Here is a 17,797-nt window from a genome sequence, read left to right on the forward strand (position 1 = left end):
ACATCTGGAGGGCACCAAGTTTGCTAGGTGAGAGCTTCTATGGAACTCTATGCTAACATGGTTAATGGGTATCACTAAGCATAGGGAGGGAGCACCCCTGGAGGTATTCATTTAATTCTCATTGTATCTTTAAGGGATTACCTTGGTACCACCTCTGTGGGTTTCATACCCTTGATTTCTGTTACTAGAGCAATTTATTCATGTTAAAAGACATTTTTTATCTTACTGGTCCCAGCACACTAGGGTCTTCTGCGCTGACTATTTCATCTTTCTCTGAGAGAAAGGAGTCATTTTTCAGAAAATGGCTGGGACTTGGTCCGGGCCTTTATAGAGGCAGGCTGACAATGGTTAAGTGGTTGGAGATGCAGGGGTCACAAACAGGGCTATGCAGGGAAGTAAGGACCGCTAAACAGGTGTGGAAGACCACAGACATCTTTTAATGGACCCCTCCTACATCAGTGCCTCTGTCTTGGTGGACTTCCCTACTGAGGCAAGCAGAGCTACTCTTGTTTCATGCAGAATATCGACATGAACATTTGCACTAGAATAACAGCCCCCAGACCTCTTTTTATCTTCAGAGTTGTTTATACATTCCAGGTGTAAAACAGTGGGTGAAATGGCTGAACTTTCCCTGGCAAGTTCAGTGTTCTTACCCATCACTTTTGGTTCATTGTGATAGCCACATGAAACTGCCATCATAGATGAGGGAAGTCAGTGGTTCCATTGGGCTGGGCTGGACTGGAGGGATAATGACCAAAGTACATGACTGGAGTCCTCTAGATAGATTATTGTCACTAGATAATAATTCTTTAGATCTCTAGATTCTGTAGATAAAATATATCTAGTTAATTATATTTTAGAATTACCCACTTTAGAATTACTATAATCCTATTGGCTCAGTTGAATGCCATTATTTATATTTTTAAAAATGTTTAAGTTAAAGGGAACCACCTAATCTCTAACACGCATACACAACCTTACTACGCATGTGCAGTGGGGCTTATCTTCCAAGCAACTTCCATATATAGTACATGGCAAACCACTTTTTGAGAGCAGGAAAACTTAAAACAGTGAATGGAGGACCCCACTGTTCAGAGGTGTAAAAATACCTGCTAGAGATGTTTGAGGAGTTTGCTTTCTGTGAATTCCGATGGGAAATTGTTTGATATGCACCTCCCAGACAAATGTGTGGGACGGGAAATGAGAAATTTATCCTTTAGTTTTTCACTTCCCTGAATTTTGCAATAGTACAATTTCCAGCTTTGAAAATGCACCCAAGCAAAACATGTGTTTTAGAACATGCATTTAGAATTGCGTACGTTGAGAGAGAGTAATATTTGAAGATCATTTTCATGCAGAGTAATGTGAAAATGGGAATGGAACTGTACGAATGTACACATGTGGAATTGACGTGTACTGACAAATTGATGAATCCATCCTTAGCTGGTGTACACTTATCTCTTCCTGTCTCTCTCTGGATGATGGTTCTAATAATCAGTGACACTGCTAACTGCATAGGCATAGGTTGTCCATGCCACTTGTTCATTATCCACTGTGTGGAGCTGCTAGCTCGTGCATTGAGATCTGCCAAATCCTAAATGGCATGGAAAGCGCTACTAAAAGGCAAAAACATTTTTAACACAAATTTTCATTTTGATTTGCAACGTACCCTGCACAAATTGCTGAGAGCTTCAAAGAATCTCAGGCATTTAAATAAAAAAAATCCTGACCTGGCAGCCCATAGTGTAACACAAAGAAGAGTAGAATGGAAAAGGGAAGACATAAACAAATATAAAATGTAGACATATGATACAGATTTGCAGACATGTTGCTGACACAGAGGTTCTTAAGCGGCTGCTGACAATGTTGCTAATAAAAAATAAAAAATGATTCTCCAAGGATTAGGTTTGAGGAGGGATTTATGAGGCGAGTGTTCAAAAGAAAGCTGAAGCAAAAGACCAGATAAAAGTAAATAGAGTTTGGAGCGGAAGCAGTAATAGTGAGCATGAGGGCCAGCCTGTTATGGCCGATGTCCCCAAATGGGGCAACAGGGACCATTAGGGACTTGAAGGGCATTTCCCAGGTTGAGACAACACAGGCTGGGACAGGCAGCTGAGTCATTTGATAGTTTCTTTCATTCGTTTTCCTAAATTGGTATCCCACATGATGCTTGCCATGCTTAAGGTGGATTGTAAAAAATCCTTTCCTGGGCTGCAGCAGATGTACAGCTCCTTATGGCTTTACCCCAGTTAGCTATAGTGTGCTACAGTTAAACGTGGCTAAGCAACCAGGAGCAGGCAACAGGATCTCCTGCAGCACAAATTTCAATTAGTAAAAGGTAAAAAAGGTAAAGGACCCCTGGACTGTTAAGTCCAGTCAAAGGCGACTGTGGGGTTGAGGCGCTCATCTCGCTTTCAGGCCGAGGGAGCCGGCGTTTGTCCAAGTCATGTGGCCAGCATGACTAAGCCGATTCTGGCACAATGGAACACCGTTGACGGAAACCATAGCACACGGAAATGCCTATTTATCTACTTGCACTTTGACGCGCTTTCGAATTACTAGGTTGGCAGGAGCTGGGACAGAGCAACGGGAGCTCGCCCCGTCGTGGGGATTTGAACCGCTGACCTTCTGATTGGCACACCCAAGAGGCTCAGAGGTTTAGACCACAACGCCACCCTTGTTCAGTTAGTAGCAGTATGTGCAGGTAGGGCAGAGCTGCCCTCCTGACTCCATCAGTGCTGCTTATCAGGTTGTGGTCACCTGACACTTCCATCACATGGCCCTTATCTCGCCCCATCCCAGTCCAGGTTTGCAGCAAAAGTGCTGGTGTCAGGAGGGTGGCTCTGCTCCACCCTACAACATCCCCTACTACAGATATGAGAAGTACCACAAAAAAGTTGCAGTTTCAACCTCCAGCACCTACAATTAAAATAATATTCAGTAGCAGGACTACGGGAAGACTCCTGTGCCTACTACCTCTGTGCAGGAGGCCGGGAGTTGCTGCTAGTCGGAGCAGATTTGTAGTGGGCTTGGTAGACCAAAGGTCTGGCTTCTGTGTCCCAGGTTCCAGCTGCACTGATGTTGACTTGCTTAATGCAAGATCCGAAATAATGGCTTAAAGTTGATTTCAGATTCTGGGCTAAGTGGGAAATCTATTTAGCTTTAACCATTGTTATAGTCGGTGCTGATGTGGTTAGACTTGTGCTTCTGAATGGAGGAGGTGGTGGGCGAAGGAAGTTTGCAATCCCACAGCCTGATTAGGAACATTACATCTGCGCCTGCATAAAGCAAATGTCATTGGTGCAAAAGTGGCACACAGTTCAGCAGCCGCCTTGGGCATTTGATGTCCATTTCAATTTGAGTGCCATGAAGCCTGAGCATTGGGAGGCAACGTTTTCCCATGGAACAAAGACTTTTCTATTGAACACTCTTGAATAGATTATGTTTCCTCCAAATGATCCCCCTTGTTGTGTGATGGGCACCCTTACACTGCGGAACATCTGCTAGAAATATCAGCAAAAGCCTAATTGTTTTAATGGGCTCGAAGTGACATTTCCTTAGGACAAAAAAAGGAAGGGGGAAAAAGATTATTTTGCAGGAAAATGTACAATTTTCTGTCATCTGATGGGTGCAATAAGAGTTAAGGCGTGTAAATTATATCTGTCATTCCTGGCAATCCTTTGCTTACAGTGTATGCTAGCGGCTCATGCAATTAATGGGTGCCTTATGTATTCTGTTTCCTTCTGGCAATAGAAACTAGAAGGTGGATTCTGATGGTGCAATTACATGTTACAGGGCACGGATGGGGAACTTTTGGCCCACCAGATTGTGTTGGACGTCAGCTGCCACCAGCCCCAGCCAGCATGGCCAGTAGTAAGGGATGATGGGAGCTGGAGTACAGCAACATCTGGAGAACTACATCACTAGGGAAGAGGAGGTTGGCAGCAGTCATGTGCCCCCCATAACATCTGGCTAGATCCCATGACTGAAATTTATTAGAAGACGCTATATATTGTTGTTCTACCTGCTTGTCTTGTGGTAAAAAATGGGGGGAGGGGGAGATTGGACCACAATCAAGAAACTGGGTTCCACAGAGATGCATGATTACTTTTTCTTTCATAGAATCTCTTAGCAATTTGCATTTGTTTTTAAAGGTGGGCATTACTTTAAATAGGATTTCTAATGAATATGTTGGTGGGCTGACTGTTTTGTGGCGAATTTTTCTGCTGTTTTATCCGTTTTGGCTATTTTCCTTGTTGTAACAGTTGTAGAATGTGAATTTGGGATGTGTGTGTGTGCTTATCTTGTAAGCATCCTTGAGTACCCTTTTGGGAGCCGAAAGTCAAGGTAAAAATAAACAAACATTATGCGAAACCTTGCCTTCATTTTAATGTGAGTAGGGAGTTGCTTTGAGCTAAACAGGTGTCTGAAACACAAGCACATAGTTTTACAAGGGAAATGGGGGAGAAGTGGGAGCATATAAATGAATTGCCTCAGTTTTGCTGATTCTTTCTTTCTAAGCACAGTTCACTTCATTTTCACTCAACTAACGTTTAAGGTTGCCTCTTTCAGATCTTTAGTCAAATTGTGTCCATTTCTTGAGGGGTGGGGTTATGTTGGGGTAGTTTGTTAATGTATTTTTAGAAGCTAAGAAGAAAAAGGAAAAAACAAGCAGTTTATTTGAGAAAGTGCCTCTCTGTTTCTGAGTAATCACGGTGAGGATTTTGATGTCACCCTTAAGATTGCTCACCTTTGGAAGGAGTTTCCTTTGGTGTTATATATGTGTTTCCTCCTCACAAGTAAACTATGTGAGATCCTGTTATCTTGAGAGGCCATGGATTGAATTTGGGACCTTACAAGGATAGGTCCTCTTCTCTGACACTGGGCAGAAGATGCATCAGGGTCAACTGGTAAATCTCCTGAGTGATTTGGCATACATCGGCAAGAGTTTTTGTTTCCCACTTGTTTAACAAACATTCCCCCCCACACCTAAATAAGACTGTTGAAATGAAGAAAGCCAAGTAGGAATGACCTTTATGTGTGAAGGGACTGTGAGCTCAGTTCAGTTCTGGTACAAAAGAAGAAAAAATCTGGGTTCAGAATATTCTTGGAGAGTAATTCTGTGTATCGTTTGTGTGTGGCTCTAGCTGGTCAATCTTCAGGTTCTAGTAAGAAAACAGAGTTGATCTGGCAAGCATTAAGTCTTTCCACTCTTATTCCACCTGCACATGTTGACTTCTCCCAAGAGGTCAGTTGCTGGAGTGAGATTTGATCAGAGGAGCTCTCATGCTTTGTCAGTATGTTGCACTGACTGATCTATCACAACTTTCTGTGGCTACACTTGACTCATGAAATATCACATGCAACTCTTTCCTAAGTTGTTTTTATATATATATAAATTTATGAAGCAGCGATTCTTCTTTCCCCCTGCTCCAATGAAGCTTGATATTTTAATAAACATGTCAGTTTCACAACTGAGCTAATTTGTCCTCCTCTTTTTCTTGCAATTTGCCTCCAGTTCCTCCCGGAGTTATCCAAAATGGAGCTCGCATTCTGAGTAGAGGAATCTTCCCAGGAGTCAGGCCACTGCCAATAAACCCAATCGGAAGCATGGCTACTGCAGTAAGGTAAGTACAGAATCAGTGGTGCAGCGGGAGATGGCAAAGAACCTTGAAAGAACTCTTTGAGAGAGCGCTGCTGAACTTGCAACAGGTTTATTTGCAAGATCATTGACAGATTTTCAGTGCAGCTTCTACACCACAATTTACTTCCTTTTGAAGCAAAATCTAGAGGTGTCCTTTCTCTGTGGCTGTGGCCACACTTTGCACACAAGTAATGCAGCTTTTCAGATTCATACAGAAACATTTACTAGAAAAACAAATTTATCCAGCTTTTTACTCTGTTCTTATTTGTCAAGGGGTGGCTCTAGCATACAATTCTCCCAGAAGCATGTCAGGCAAAATATTAAATGCATATTTTTTATTTTATTACATTTTTACAAATTTCACTGAATATTAAGACATGTCTTAGATTTGGGTCTTTCTTTTCTGGTCTATTCTCACTATTTCAGTACCATCAGGGAATGCTTTGTCCTTGTCCCCCCCCCCCCAAAAAAAATTGCAACTGGTCAAGTGCCCATAGTCTACTTGATCACAAGATTATGTACAAATGACTACTTGTGTGCTCACAACATAAGAAAAATGCAGTATTTCAGCTAAGTATTTAGCCAACATGCTTAAGTACACTTTTTTTCTCTGTGTGTGTGTTTTGTTCATTACATCTCACAGTTGTAGCCTGTTTAAGCCATTTGTAGACTGTTCCCTTTTCAAACAGTAATTGAATGAATGAATTTCATTGTTTCCCAGTTTCTGTGCAAGCTCACTTGGCTGCTGGCCCTTGAGCCAATTAGTTAGTGATCTTTTGCAATCATTTCACCTTTGAGTGTCCAACCCAAGGTGTTGTGAATTGTTTGGATAATGTGCATTGTTCGAAAATACTAAAACCCAGGGCGAATTCGCCACTTGACATACGTAAAGATTAGCCATGGGAGATTATGTCATTATGCTGCTGTTGTCCTTTTGGCTTAAACCACATAAATAGATCTTTTGTTTCAGTCTAATCTGTAAATGGAAATTGACTATTTTTAGTGTGTTGAATCATCATTATTTAGCACTAAAGCTGCCCCAACAGAACATGGTTTTTTTGACAGCAGCTCTTATTTCACTATATCCACACTGCTTTTCTGTTGCTGTTATTTTTGCTTCCTGTTTTTACTATTCTGTTGTTGTTTTTAGCAAGCCCATACAAATTATAAAACATCATTATATTGTTCTGAAGAGCAATTCTTGACTAGTATGAATTGGTAGTCCGTGGTCAATTTTTTACAGGTGAAATGTCAGGTTGACAAGAGTGGTCTCTAAAATTTTCTTGTAATTGCTCCTTTTAAAATGTGCTCCTGTCTGGTGAACTTAAGCCATAATCACAAAGAAAACATTTGCCAACAGCAAGGGTTTTTCTATGCTCCCATTCATTACATTTGGAACTTACACATGATGCCTTCCCAGAGAAGAGTGCCCATGGATCTTCCTTCCCCAACTTGGAGCCCTCAAGGTGTTTTAGATTACAGCTCCCATTAGTCCATGACTATGCTCGCTAGGGCTGATGGGAGTTGTAGTCCAAAGACTATGGAGGGCACCACATTAAGGAAGGCTGCCATAGATTGTATTGGGGAACTTTCATGTAATGGGATCTCCTACTAAATGGGACCATATTTTTGTCATTGCCTCCATTGCTACTTTTTTGAGGTGGAGCAATGATGTAAAAAGGTAATGGGAACGTAATAAAAGCGAATGATTGCAAGGATTTTTCATTGTGAATGGAAGCTAGAAGCTTAATGACCAAGAGCCTGAACCAGGAATCCAGAAGTCCCTGGTTCAGATTTCATTTCTGCCATAAACAAGCTGTTCTCTCTGTTCCACCGTGTGCATTATAATGTATAAAGGCCAAGATGGAGGTGTGAATGGGACCAGTGGCGGAGGAACCCTCTCCAGCACCCGGGGCAGGATGCCAAGGAGCGGGGCAAACCGCCCATGGGCGCACGAGTGGCAGCCTGTATGGTTGCCATGTGAGTGGCAGCCCATACAGACGGCACGTGAGCGGTGCCCATACTGACTGCATGTGCGCCCTCGGCCACTCTACAGCTGAGGGGAGGCAGCGGGCCATCTTGTCACACACACCCCAGAGTGGTACCCAGGGGGCGCCCCCTTCATACGCCCCTGAATGGGGCATCTTTACAACCCTAATTGCCGCTTTTCTTCTTCTTTTCCTTTTTGGTGGCAGGGGGGTGGATTGGAAGAGGCAGTTGCCAGCCCAGATTTTTTTCTAAGCCTAGCTGCTTCACTGGAAGGGATTTTAGCGGGGGCGGATGGCAGAAGGAAAATTGGTGCCAAGGTACCAGCTCTGGCCCCACCCACTTTTGGCCTTGGCTCCTCCCATGTCTCACATGAGGGAATTCCTGAGGGGGGAAAATGTTTACCTCCTCCTGTCTCCCTCCCCACTACAAATGTTTGGCATTCCTGCTCAGTATTTAGACGTGTTCACTTACACTACCTTGCATACAAGGAAAAATGAGAGTGTACACTTCAGCAATGTAACACTTTTCTGCACCCTCATGCTGAGAAAAACATGCAGACTATGGCACCTGTTTTATTCTGCACTGTTGAACTGCGGTCAGCAATTAGTTTTTCATGAGAACCAGTTGGAGAAGGGTGGGTGGGTAATAAAGCAAAGGCCCAACTGTATTATTTTTACCTCAGTTCTGCTCTTGGTTTGGTAAAAAGAGATCAATTTGGCTCTGGGATTTCATTTCCAGCTTCTGCTTTGAGGCCTGCCTTCTGTCATTATTTTATACCCATACCTATTTTGTACAAATTTGATCTTTCTTCATAAATAAACAAAATATATTTATTTGCCATTCTTTACATGCTTCCCCCCTCCCATTCCTTTTTAACTGGCCATTTTGACACTTTGAGTAGCACCAAAGCAAAATTAACCATTGTAGCATGTAGTGTAGTTACCAGGCATACGCAGACCTGACCACATCTTCCCAAATGAGAAGCCAGCAAGTGTTTTTGCAAATAAATACATCTGGACGATTTAAAGGGTTCCCCTTGTTCAGTCCGAAAAACACTTTATACGTCGCAGAGCAGAGGTTGCTTTGGGGAATACAGGATTCTGGAAACATATGCCGTGTTGATACCAATGCTCTCAGGGGTGAACTTCCCTCCGCATTGACAGTGCACACCTTTGCATTAATGCTACATCTGTTCTGATAATAGTCAAAGCCCCGTTTTATTAGCAGATCATTACACAGGCTGTGTTTGCAGTGGAGCTTTGCATATATAATTATGATGTGAAATCCCTCCTGTAAGTTTTCCTGCCAATAATACAGCAGACTTAGCTGCATTGATTTGTACTCTTTGACCCACTGGGATGGGACCTGATTATGCCAGGGAATACTGCTTAGTGCTAATTTACTCCCTTAGAACCAGAAGTGCCTGAGAAAACATTTCTCCTGCTTTGAAATGGAAACTCTTCCACGTCGCTGCACAGAAGTGTGGGAAAATATGGAGTAGCGAAAGCTACTAACTTCCCAGATTCACCAGCGACTAAAAGCTGCAGTCTTCACAAAGATTATTCTCCAGAACAATTACATTTGGCCATACAATAATATACTTTGCTCTTAACCAGAATCAATAGAGAGGGGCCACTGTGCACACACAGAGAGAGGTGTCAGAACTAAGTTTTAGGCAGCTGTCAGAGGATAGCTTCAAACCAAGAACCAGGAGCTGAAACCAAGAATTCAGAACCAAGATCCATCTAGAAATATACCAAGGAAAACCTTGCTGCTCAGGAAAATTCCCAGCCTGTTTATAGCCCTTCTTGTCCAAAGCCCAAGGACAATTCACTGCTATGAAGATACAGTGGTGCCTCGCAAGACGAAAAGAATCCGTTCCGCGAGTCTCTTCGTCTAGCGGTTTTTTCGTCTTGTGAAGCAAGCCCATTGACGGCTTAGCGCTATTAGCGGTTTAGCAGCTTTTAGCGGCTTATCAGCTTAGCGGATAAGCGGCTTAGCGGCTTAGGAAAGGGGGGGGGAGGAAAAAAACCCCGCAGGAACTCGCAAGACATTTTCGTCTTGCGAAGCAAGCCCATAGGAAATTCGTTTTGCGAAGCACCTCCAAAACGGAAAACTCTTTCGTCTAGCGAGTTTTCCATCTTGCGAGGCATTCGTCTTGCGGGGCACCACTGTAAGCAATGCTGAAGCTTCGGTTTGTCACCACAAGCGGTAGGCTGCACACACAAATGATGGTTCCTGGTTTACATCTTTGCAGCTCTTGACAAAAAGGCTTTTTCAAGAGTAGGAAGAAGTTGCTACTTATTTAATTTATTACCCGCCCTTCACTATCCCAGGACAGGTCACAACCATTTTAAATTCAATATTCGAGCCGATTAAAAACAAATTAGCAGTCACAGGAGTTGGATGGGCCCTGAAAACACATATCCCATATGCCAAAAGCCAGGGTAAAGAGGTCCATCTTGAGCATATGGTGGAAACTATACAATGAAGGTCCCTAGCGCACCTCTGTGGAGAAGGAATTTCACAACCTAGGGGCTGTCACAGAGAATGCCCAGGCAACCACCAGACCCAGACTTCTGAAGATGGTGAAACTACCAAGAGGGGCCCCTCCACTGATTTTAATACCCAAGAGGCTCTGTAGGGAAAGGAGATAGGCCCCAAATATCTGAAAGACGAAGTCCTCTAGGGCTTTGAGCACTAAGGTGAGTACCTTCATTTAGACCCCAGAAAGAACTGTAACCAATGCAGCTGTTTTAAAACAGAAGTTATATGAATGCTAAAAGGAACCCCAGAAAAGTTGCCTTGGGGTTCAGGGACTAACAATGAATGGGTGCCAATTGCAAATAAATATCAGGCAAGCCTGATTCTGAAATGTTTAGTTTTGTTTAATAAATACAATTAAATAGTCATGCTACGATAGAACACTCTATAAGCCTAGAGCATCAGAAAACATACCCTAATTTGCATTTGCAACTTGGTATTTTCAGGAAAAGCCACATCACCGTGGGCAACCCCACTGCTCTCCTCTGTGCAACCAAGCCCCTACTGTTCAAAAAAGCAGCAATCTTTACGTGGTCAGATGGTCTTCTTCCATGGGATGCCAGTGGAGAGAAAAATGTTATATCGGAATGGAGACTCCATGTGGACTTCGGGGTCTGATATAACTCTTTCACAAAGATTTTTATGTGGGTGGGTGTGAAATGGGGGGGTGTACATGTGGCAACATGTATTATTTTTAATTTCAGTCAGGTGTCAAAAAGAGTACACTTTCCATGCAGACAGCCCCAGACTCAAGCCCCAGCATCTCTAATTCAGAGGATTGGGTACCAGGTAGCAGGAAGGATCTGTGCCTGGGATCCTGGAACAGCCACTGCCTCTCAGAGCAGACAATATTGTGCTAGATGGGCCTACTATATAAGGCAGCTTCCAAGGTCCATGCAAGCTGCAATTGCCAGCATCCAGGAAGCTTGGAGAAATACTGGCTACATGCCGTGGGGCAGATTGCTAATGTCGTTAGTGGAGGCACCCCATGTTCTTCTCCTGTCGGGCTAAACAGGTGGCCCTTGCTATCTGTGCTCCTCATCTGTCTAGCCCAGTGGGAGAGAGTTGAGAGGGGAGTGGACCTCCATAGGGTTGGCAGAAGGGAAGCAGCTTCCCAGGGCTCTCTTAGCAACTTAGATCAGGGTGGGTTGCCCATTGACTGTTAATGGTTTGTTCACAAATCAGTAGACTAGTATATGTTTCACCTCAGTTATCCATCTGCAGTTTTGGATATGAGGAGGCAACCTGGTTTGCTTCTATAAACACATACACACACCCCTTACCATCTAAGCACGTTCGGTAAAATTAAAATATGGTAGTGCACCGATTGGCTTGTAAAGCTGGATATGTTCTCTCTTACACAGAGTCTGCCATGCTGTGCAACTTCCCACCTATTGTGCTCAATCTCTTCACTCCCTCGACTCCCTCGGAGCAAGAGTGTTCTTGCCAAGTGTCGTGCAAAGCCTCAGTGGCACATCCTCTTGACTGTGTCGCATTAATTCAGGCAAAAAAATAATAATGATGACCCAAGTCACTTAAGTCTTTCCCCTAAATTGTGCTGATCTGGAGCATCATCTTCAAAACGTACCATTTTGGCTTAAAAACCAAGAAATGTGCCACTTCAAAGGGCGTCACGTGCTTCTTCCTTAATGAATGGTTTTAAGGAGCTGGTTTTAAATGCACCGTACCATTGTTTTGAATATGGATGACTTCTTCTCTAAAGCATTTGGCATCGTTTAATGACAACCCCTGCAGTGGTGACACCGTCTCAGAGTGAATGCATCTGGCGTGCTGCACAATCATGAATGACATTGCGTTTAGCTATTAATAATTGAAAGAGCTTTGTCTTTGTCTTTTCCCCCCCCTGCTGGGTTCTGCATATAATTTATGGATCATAAACTACCTCCTAATGTCCAAGGAAAAAAAATGTTATTGAGCAAGAAAGGATGGAAATTTGGAAGGGGAGGTGGCAACTTGTGGTTTGTTTTTTTAACATTTGTCTCTCTCAGGAAAAGAAAGGTCTTTGCAATCTTGCCAGCTTCTCATACGTGTTTATTTTTGGTTTTATCATTTCAAAAGCTTAACATGATAACTAATAGAAGTTTCTTTGTGGCAAATGGTGATACCATGGTTAAATGTAAAGTGTATGAGCAGCTGTGAGCCTCAGACTCATATACTGCATCCTTTCCTAGCTCACCATGATCAGAAGCGCATAATTTTGCAGTGTGTGGCAAACCATAGTTTGCTGTTGTGTCACAACACAGCAAACTCTGGTTTGGGTTTGTTTGGTTTTTTGCAAAACAGGGCCTCCTCTCCCTGCACACGCACACCCGTCTCTTCTGGGTTTCACCCCAACCCTTTGGATCAAAATGGGATGCTCAGAAGCTGTGCAGGAGAGGAGAGAGAGAGAGAGCGGGGAAGTCCTGTTGCACAGGTAGAAATCCTGTGCTAAATAGGACAACTTTGTTGAATACAAGCCATAGTTTGGTGTGCTGAGACACAGCTATAATTAATACAGATTCAAAGCAAAGAAATCAGGTGTTTTCTCATACAAATCTTTATTGTTTTAGCTCATTGTAAGCCAATTAGAGTTTAGTTTCATTTTTAAAGTTGTGCGTGCATATATTCAACTTGGGCAGTTCACTACCATTGGATAGCTAAAAATATCACTGGTTTCAAAAAGATCTAGATTGAGCTCGTGTAGAATAAGGCAGTACTTTTGCTACATACTTAAAAAAAGACTTAAAGCACAGGCATAGGCGTAGCCAAGGGGGCAGGGGGCAGCTGCCCCCCCCATTAAGTAAATAAATAAAAAGTACTTAACTAACTGAGGTTCTGCCCCATAACATAAAGCCTGCCCCCCCTCTAATACAAAGCCTGGCTTCTGCACTGAGTAATATGATGTGTCTGTGGTCTTGCTAGAGTTACGTACAATGGTGCCTCGCAAGATGAAAATAATCCGTTCTGCGAGTCTCTTCGTCTCACAAGACTCGCAAGACGTTTTCGTCTTGCGAAGCAAGCCCATAGGGAAATTCGTCTTGCGAAGCGCCTCGCAAAACGGAAAACCCTTTCGTCTAGCGGGTTTTTTGTCTTGCGAGGCATTCGTCTTGCGGGGCACCACTGTACAGTGGTACCTCGCAAGACGAAATTAATTCGTTCTGCGAGTTTTTTCGTCTTGCGATTTTTTTCGTCTTGCGAAGCACGGATTTTGGAAAAGCTTCAAAAATCACCAAAGTCTTCAAAAACCTCAAAAAAGGCTACCACACCGCGTGCTATGAGTTGCTCCTCGAAGTCAAGTCGCAACTGCACCCCCTGAATGCACGGTTTTAAGAAAAAGGAAACAAGCTTGCAAGACAAAGGAAACAAACTTGCAAGACGTTTTCTTCTTGTGAAGCAAGCCCATAGGGAAATCGGTCTTGCGAAGCAACTCAAAAAACGAAAAACTCTTTCGTCTTGCGAGTTTTTCGTCTTACGAGGCATTCGTCTTGCGAGGTACCACTGTATTGCAACTTACCTAGCCCTAAGCAAAGTTTTTTTAAAAAATGTGAGGCTCAGTGTAAAACACGGGGCTTGGGGACCCCTGGAGTCTACCCCCAAAGTGCCCCTGCTAGTAGGGTACAAAAAAGCAAGGATGATACCCCCTCTGCCAAGTTCCTTGTCCCTCTTTTCCTCCCCCCTCCCACAACAAACTACAAAGCACCATATTTCCAGATCGTGCAAAATACTTTCTTCACTTATTTCTCCTTGAAAATATTTTTGTGTTTCACCACTAAGAACAGGTTCAGCACTGTCTGTTTATTAAGATGATTCGAGGAAATGTTTGTTGTTGTCTCAGTCCCTATAAGTATTTTGCAAGGAATGGATCAGGTGTTGGGGAACTTTTGGCCCTCTAGATGTTGCTGAACTACAGCTCCCATCAGCCTCAGCAGGCATGGTCAGTGACCAGGGATGATGGGAGTTGTAGTTTAGCCACAACTGGAGGGCCAATGGATAACCCACCCTTGGAATGGATTCTTCTCACCTTTTCTCCTGGCTTCTTATGCTGTTGCTCCATGATAGCCTTCCCCAGCGTGGTCCTGGCTGGGGCTGATGGAAGTTGAAGTGCAAAACATCTAGAGGGACCAGGCTGAGGGAGGCTGCCCTATGGTCTATCATAATGGCTGAAGCCAGATACAAGATTGGTAGATCCAGCCTGAAATCTGACCTAATGACCACTTCTGATGGTCTTAAACATCACTTCCGCGGAAGATGATATTAAGACCTGGAGTGGCTTCTCTCAAGTGTCATCGAAACGCTTTGCATTTTCAGTGCTTCACTGATTAGTCATACAGTCTGAGAATCAAGGAGGGCAGAATTAAGGGCACTTGTAAATCACAGGACCTCACTTTATTAAACTGACATAAGAGCGAACGTATATTCTCCAGTGTACTTCAGGACAATCCCTTTGAGTTAAAATGAAGTATCAACAGGTTCTTAATGATTATTTTGTGTTTTATGCAGCAGTGGAAACCCAGTTGTGTCAAGGAGCCCTACAGTTAATACCTGTAGCTCTGGAAGTTTGAGGGAATCTGTTTTTAAATGTTCCTATAAGAAATTTTATTCATTTTATGCCTCTTATGATAATATGCACATCACACTTTTGCTGACCACTGGATTTAGCACTTCTCTTTTGTAGTTCTCAGAAATTTGGAAAAATCAAATATTTATTTAGATATGTACAGAGGCGGATTTGGGGGAGTGCGACTGGTTCAGTTGCACTGGGCACAGAGCCTCGAGGGGCACCACAGAGGGCGCTGCAACAGTGATGTAGAATGGAAGGCGGGGGGTGCCAGATTTTTGGCTTTTCAAATTTGAGACCCCAAGGTATACCACTATTAATCTTGGATTAATATTGAGAAGAATTGCTTCACAAATTACAGATTGATGCAGAAGCGAAATTAGACAGAATGAAACATGCAAAAGTGACCCTGATCCAAAATGGAATGGTCATCTCTACCTGTAAAAAGAAAATGGTCTTGCCTTATTATATAGCTCAACTGTAAAAGTAGTATTTGCAGGATGCCTCATACTAACAAATTTGCAGTTGCGACGACCCTCGTAATACAGCGAGGGGAAGAAGTATTTGATCCCCTGCTAAATTTGTCTGTTTGTCCTCTGACAAAGAAATGACCAGTCCATAATTTTAATGGTAGGTTTATTGTAGCGGTGAGAGATCAAATACTTATTTCACTCATTATAATGCACATCAATCTCTGACTTTTGTCTTCTGGGTTTCTGGGGGTTTTCCTGTTGCTATTCTGTCTCTCACAGCTACATTAAACCTACCATTAAAACTATGGACTGGTCATTTCTTCGTCAGAGGGCAAAGGGGCAAATTTAGCAGGGGATCAAATACTCTCCCCCCCCCTCACTGTAAGCTAGAATCCATATTTCCCCCAGAATGTGGCTAAATGACAAAATGACTGCAGAGAACTTCTTTATATCTTAGTCTGTTGTATAGCAAAAATACAATACAAAGTACATTTGTCAGTTTTATTTTTTTAAATTCCCTTATTATTACTTTTTTCTGTTCAGACTTCCCTGTTCTTGTGTAAATAATAGACTGTTCTCCATATGCTATGGAAAATCCCCTGTGACAGTATATAACATTTTCCCCTCACAGTCCTGCACGTGATGTGTTTGGACAGAAATGTGGCTGAATCTTCAAGCACCCCTCCTCCCCAAACAAGATGCAAAAAGCACATGACACTATACTGCATTGATTTGATTTTATCTGTTTTTCTTGTTTTGAATTTTATTTATCGTGAGCCATCATGGGAGGGTATCTACCCTGAAAGGTGGCCTAAAATTGTGCAACAAGTAACAAAAAAACCCAGGAATATTTGTGTGTTCGTACATATGCAGTCTGGTATTGGGGCCAATAGATAGTTTATTAGAATGCAGTAGTTACCCTGTAACTTTAGTGCTGTTGTGTTGACATGTTTTGTGTAGCAATCTGCTCTGATCTGCCCTGTTGAAGTAGGTACTTTTTTTGTGGGGGCAAAAAGTTTTAACACCTGAGTGGCAGTTGCTTTTCAAAATATCTCCAGAACCTTGATCCACAACCCAGTTAAATAGCAGTTATTATAACTTAGGCTGATTTTAGCACACATTCAGTAGATTTCACTGGGACTGAATCATCTCTAAACCAAATCAGTGTGGTGCGGAGGTTTAAGTACCAGACTAGAAGCAAAGATGCTCAGGTGAGGTTCAAAAGCCCACCTGGCCATAGAACTCACAGAGTAATATTGAGCTAGGATTACAGCAAACAAAGAATATGGGGCAAGTTTCTTGTATACGGTATACTGCTGTGAGCTCATTGGAGGAAGGGTAGGGTAGAAATGTCACAGTACTTCTGCTACTAAGTATGCAGGCTTAATTTGTTTGCAAATTCTGGCATTCTTAAATGGTCCAAATGATCTTGAAATGGTGCAAAAGACTCAGTAACATGAAAAGGCTAGGCACTGAACTTTCAATTCAGCCAGCTGATTAAATGTGTTTTTATTTCAGTTAATTGATTTACATTATAATCAAGCAGTTGGTTAATTTAAATAAATTTGCATACTATGATAGCTCCAAAGTAGTTAATTTTTCAAGGCTTTTGAGGTAAGTATGAGAATTTGCCATTTAGTAACAAATGCATCCCATCCTTCAGACCCACAACTGGGATGAGCGTCTTACGGGCCACACTCCTGGGTGAGTCACATGACACACATCTCACTCCCGCCCCACAACCAAAAATGCATGTTTTGGGGCACCACACAAGATCACAGCCCTGAAAAAGTACTTTTTTGGCGGGGGGGTGCTTTTGGCACCTAAAATGGCCGTCACAATCTTTTGTGAAAACATGGGATGACCCTTTTTTTCTGGGGCACTTGACAGGTATGCAAACATCTACCACTCATTGTTAGAAGATAAGGTCCGTATTAATATTTTCCGTACTATAACTATGCACCAAAATAATAATAAAATGACTTCAAAAAAGAAATGTGTGCCCCTCAGTCTCAGCCCAACCAGTCAAAATGCATCAACTTGCCTCCATCAATTGATACTTAGATAAGGAAGATACCCATAGATAAATCAACCAAAGTTTCAGTAAATTTGCTGGTTGATGGATTTATAAAGCCAGTTAAATTATTCATTTTCCATAATTTTAAATACGCTCTAACATCTCATGGCCCCACTGGCCAGCAAGATTGTGTTGCCTACTGCAGTTGCCACAGGCCATGACTGTACTTTCCCTACGATCTACAGTGAGGCCCAGATTAGACATTTTACCCAACTGGAAGTGAGTGCTGGGGGGGGGCACTCCTTTTTACAGCCACTTTTTATGGTGCATGGCCATCAGCCTTGGCCTTTAAAATGTTAGGTTTGGCTATACAGTGGTACCTCTGGATGCGAACGGGATCTGTTCCGGAGCCCCGTTCACATCTTGAAGCGAACGTAAGATGAGTCTGCACATGCGCGTGACGTCATTTTGACTGCCTGTGCATGCGCGAGTGGAAAAACCCGGAAGTAACGCACTCTGTTACTTCTGGGTCGCCACGGAGCGCAACCTGAAAATATTTAAGCTGAAGCGTC

General features: G+C 42.9%; 1 protein-coding gene across 7 annotated transcripts in view; it reads left to right on the forward strand.

Moving 5' to 3' along the window:
• The window catches only part of FOXN3 (forkhead box N3), a 195,214-nt gene that overhangs the window by 172,012 nt on the left and 5,405 nt on the right, over positions 1–17,797 (forward strand). For all 7 annotated transcript variants that reach the window (XM_081862924.1, XM_081862922.1, XM_081862923.1 and 4 more), the window contains one exon: positions 5,519–5,627. In XM_081862924.1, coding sequence (XP_081719050.1) covers positions 5,519–5,627 — 109 coding nt within the window. The remainder of the gene's footprint in view (positions 1–5,518; positions 5,628–17,797) is intronic.

This window comes from Podarcis erhardii (genome assembly GCF_964252035.2).
Source record: "Podarcis erhardii genome assembly, chromosome: 1".
NCBI lineage: Eukaryota > Metazoa > Chordata > Lepidosauria > Squamata > Lacertidae > Podarcis > Podarcis erhardii.